At 39.6% G+C, this 4,726-nt stretch overlaps 1 protein-coding gene across 1 annotated transcript; it reads right to left on the bottom strand.

Annotated features, from left to right (window-relative positions):
* Nucleotides 1–347: 347 nt before the first annotated feature.
* Nucleotides 348–4,360, bottom strand: dnajb1b (DnaJ heat shock protein family (Hsp40) member B1b). Its single transcript, XM_014025992.1, has 3 exons — nt 4,019–4,360; nt 1,190–1,800; nt 348–1,091 (listed from the first exon to the last, which is right to left on the bottom strand). The coding sequence occupies exons 1-3, from the start codon at nt 4,227–4,229 to the stop codon at nt 858–860; spliced, it is 1,056 nt and encodes a 351-aa protein (XP_013881446.1). The 5' UTR covers nt 4,230–4,360; the 3' UTR covers nt 348–857.
* Nucleotides 4,361–4,726: the final 366 nt, after the last annotated feature.

Below are 4,726 nucleotides of genomic sequence, written 5' to 3'. Positions count from 1 at the left end.
ATCATAACCTCATTAGAGTAAAAATGTAAATGAAATTTGATCATTTTTCTGTCCCTGAAACTCTGTGAAACAGCTACAAGCTGGACTTGAAAGATTGAAAGCTGATCAAAAGTAAATCAAGAAATCTTGTTACAGATCAGGGTTTACTCAGGATAACTGCAATCTGGCTTTTTGAACCTGAAAACCAAAGATATGCACAGTTACTGTAAAAATTTACTCAGGATTTTCAATTATCCTGCTTTCTGAAATGGGGCCCTGGAGTTAATCATCCTTAAATAACCATCTCTTCACACTGGAGGAAAAAAAAATAGCATTACAGAAGAAAAAAATAAATCAAATAGACCCCATTTCATCTTTTTCTACATTTATTGTTCTTTTCTCAACATCAAACAAAACATACTGAACATCTGAAACAACTTCTCACACAAATAGCAGACCTTCACTGTTTTCTCTTCACAGCAAAGTTTAACGGCAAGTGAAAGAACCTGCTTCAGCAGAACACACATTTGTCTCATTCAAACTATGTAAACAATCCACTGCCAAGCTCTAGGAAAATTTCATACAAAAATACGTTTCCTTTTTCRATACATAAACAGAACATAGAACAGTGGCACATGCATTGATATATTGTACAGCTCTTTCAAAACACTACTTATGTGTTCACCTCCCAATAAACCAACACCTGACACCACTGGTCATATTGGTACGGTCTAGCTTGTGAAAGTTTGCAATCAGTCATAGAAAAACAGCTTTTTAAAAAGTTTGTACACTAGAGAACCAATTTCAATCTTGAATGAATTTAATAGAGTCTATGAAAAAATAAGTATTTATGGCAGCTTTGAGTCCATTTGTCTCATTTAAGACCGTGGAAGAACCTGAGCGATGGTGTCTCGAGCACTTTGGCTGAGACGTTCTGGGAACTTCACCTCAAACTCCACTATCAGGTCACCACGGCGCTCAGGTCTTTTGGGATACGGCAGCCCCTCCCCGCTTATTCGTCGCTTCATTCCTGGCTGCACAATATCTGTTGAGGACACGGTCACTGTTCTGCCATCCAGCGTTGGGACATGTACTGTACAACCACACAGGGCCTAATGGGACAGAAGAACATAGTAGCAATTAGAAACGTGATTCAKWAGTACAAATTCACAACAAATGCCWTTAATGGTTAAACGTAGCCTCGACTTACATCTCTGAGTGGTATCTTGGCAGTGTAGACGATATCTGAGCCGTCTCGTTTGAATACAGGATGTGGTTTGTCCTTCAACACAAAGACAATGTCCGCTGGAATGTTTCTCGGAGTCTCGTCGCCCTCTTTGGCAAATGTGATTTTGGTGCCTGCTTTCCACCCCTTCTTTATCTGCACCTCAAGGATTTTCTCCTCCGACCGCGTTGTTTGACCATCGGGGTTCAGTTTTTTGCGAGAGATCTTCATTTTCTTTGTGCAACCCTTCCATATCTCCTCCAACGTCACTTTGAGATCACGAACCACCGCTGGGTCCTGCTGCTTCTTTACAACGCTGTTGTGACTGCCCATTCCACCCATTCCTCCTCCCACGCCAGGGTTGAAGGAGCGAGAGAAACCACCCATTCCACCGCTGCCCATCCCAAAGCGAGAAAACGGGTCGTCTGTGTCCATGTCCTCATCCATACCTCCATTGCGAGCACCAAAAAACTGCTCGAACGGGTTACGGCCACCAAAAAATTCACGAAAGATGGCATGAGGGTCACCCTGGAAGGTGTAGCTGTAGGTTCCAGGACCACTGGTACCAGTGGGGCCACCTCCTCCTCCTTTGAGTCCTGGATGAGAAGAAACAAGTTGGGTTWATACTTTTATGCTAAGAGATGTGACATTTGCATGAACCTGAAGTGCATAGTTTCATTTCAAGGTCAAAGGGCATCAAATTTTCATTCGTTTTAAACTGATGACAATTTTTGTAAACACTGATTCTTGTTTTTGTAACGTCTTGGTCTTCCCGGTTTGTTTTTCAGTACACTGGCATAGATTATCAACAAATCACAAGGTTCATTTAGTCAAGTGTTTGATTCTGTAAATTATTTAATGAAAAATACTCTTTTTATTTGGCTCAAGTAATTTGTAGCAAAATACTGCATGTAGCATATCTAACATATGGCAAATTATTTGCGTTTACATGGTGCAAATTTAAGCTTTGGAAAGGTTCACAAGATATTAAAAATGTAACCAAAAACAATAATTTAACAACTAGGGCCCTGCAATTCCTGGGATGCAGAAAACCAGACAGAATTGACCAAACAAAATGGAAACCAGTGTAAAACGCAGACTCACAGAATTTGCTTATTTGGGTGAGTTTCTGAGGTATTTTGGCTGCTGCTGCTCCCTGTACCTACGGAGCCCGCTAAGGGACATGGGAGATTTTTTTTTGCGTTCCCACGCAATAGTATTGCGTTACCTCGCAATATCTTTTGCGTTCCCTCGCAAAAGTAGTTTATCACTGTTGTGCCTGCAGGTTTATTAGCAAACTCACCATTAGCGAGTTAGCCTACTGCTTTAATTCAGCTTCAGAATGAATATATCACACAGCCACGCATGAAAGTATGTCAGAACTAGGGCTGCCACGATTAGTTGATTAATCGACGACTAATCGATTATTAAAATAATCGATGACTAATTTAATAATCGATTAATCGTTTTCTTTTTCTTTTGTTCTTTACTTTGTTTTTTTCTCCAAACTGCTTTGACACCTTCCACTGCCACATCTGCCTTTATGTCCTTGACACACATGCACAGTAGTGGTAACTGGGGTAGGCYGTGGACGTCACAAGACATTATACAGACAGGCTCTGGTATCATGGCTACCTGACAACAGAGCTCAAAGTGTGGGATCATTTAAGAAAATGAAAGAGAAACCTGTGTAATATCTGCAGAGCAGAACTTACCTTCCACAGCAGTTGTTTTTAGTTAGCATATAGCTAAAATCTAACCATGGTTATATAATAGCAGCTGCATTCTGACGTGATAAGCTCTATGTTTTATATTCAATTAACGTATGATTCGATTAGTCGACTAAACGAAAAAATAATCGGTGATTAATCTATTATTAAAATAATCGTTTGTGGCAGCCCTAAACACAACCACGCAACATTAATGTCAATTTCACGAACTTGTGGCGACACATCCYGTTTTGGTAACTGGATATTTCAAAAYAAAAGTCTGATTTAATTCAGTTCATATACAAAACAATATTTTGCTAGGGAACGCAAAAGGAAAAAAAATCCCCCGTGTCCCCTCGCGGGCTCCGTATGCCATTGCCTGGTTAGTTAGGTTAGTTAGGTTAATAAATATGGTTACAATGAAAATGTGGAAGTCAGAGAAATAAAAAAAATTGGGGAAAAAACAGGTTTGGGAAAAAATAAAATRGATTTATTAAGGCCCTAAACAACTGTGCATACATTTTGTTTCCTATCAAAAAGTGACCGTTTTTGTCTAACTGTAAACATTAAAAACAAACAAGTTAAATTAGTAGCATCTCATTGTCTGTACGACGTACTATTTTAGCAACAATTTTAAGACGTACAAAATTTAGGTCATGGAAAAAACGTGACTTCATGAAGTTCTGATGCACAGTCCAACAAAAACTTCATGTTTTGACGCTGTGTGGCTAAAACCAAAAACGAGACGGCTGATGAAGTGGCCTATAATTATCTACACTCTTATATTAAAATGTTTAATTTTAGCATCACTAATGGGGTTAAGWGTGTGATAAATTTGTGCAACTACATCCTTTGAATATTATCACTCCTATAAGACAAACAGCATAGTTTTGTTTCTTTCTAGTTTTACTGATTTCTCAGCAAAACATTTMGTTTGCTCCTTAGACATTTGACCTTATTTGGTCTTCAAATGCCCTGATGACCGACGCCATGTTACTCAAAAGTTCGTGTCCCTTTGTCCACTGAGTGATAATACTCACGTATATGTTGGTTAAAAACAGCAAAAACGTTTTACATACCATTACTAATGTTCTAGAAAGCTTACCTTCTTCGCCATAACGATCGTAGATATCTTTTTTCTTTGGGTCGCTCAAAACATCGTAAGCCTCGGCGATTTCTTTAAATTTGTCCTCCGCTCCGGGCGACTTGTTCTTGTCGGGATGGTAGCGCAAAGCCTGCTTACGGTAGGCTTTCTTTATGTCGTCCTCCGACGCTCCTTTCTTTATTCCCAAAATGTCGTAGTAGTCCTTGCCCATTCTGACCGTCTGTGAAGCACAAATGTTAACAGAATTATAAACAACAGCTGTCCATAAAACCCAGCGTAGCTTCACGCCCCTTTTGAWAGTCGAAGGCGACGTGCGCGTCTTCGTGTCTTTTAAAGAGCGTGGAAACTTCCAGACGCTTCCATAACCTGCCTGAACAATCTGCACGTTAACGTCACGACGAAGCCACGCCCAATAGGAATATCATGCTGCTTTCAATGGCTGTCGGAAATTTTCAGCAGCACTGTCAAAATGCTGTCAGCGCAAACTATTTACACAACGATAAACACAAGAAGCACGTGCACAACACTACTAAATCGATTATTTAACTTCAGCCTATTTAAACACTTAAAAATCTCGTTTTAAAGTTGAAAAGTCTCGCTTCAGTAAATGTTTCTTGTTACCCGTGAATGTCGCAGCTTCAGCTCAAAAACAAGGCCGTGAAGTAATAAAAAATATTTCTCAATAAGCRTTTAAAAACAACTTTAAAG

The sequence above is a fragment of the Austrofundulus limnaeus genome, unplaced genomic scaffold (assembly GCF_001266775.1).
Source record: "Austrofundulus limnaeus strain Quisiro unplaced genomic scaffold, Austrofundulus_limnaeus-1.0 Scaffold514, whole genome shotgun sequence".
In the NCBI taxonomy this organism is placed as follows: domain Eukaryota; kingdom Metazoa; phylum Chordata; class Actinopteri; order Cyprinodontiformes; family Rivulidae; genus Austrofundulus; species Austrofundulus limnaeus.
This window is presented reverse-complemented; position numbering and strand designations above follow the sequence as displayed.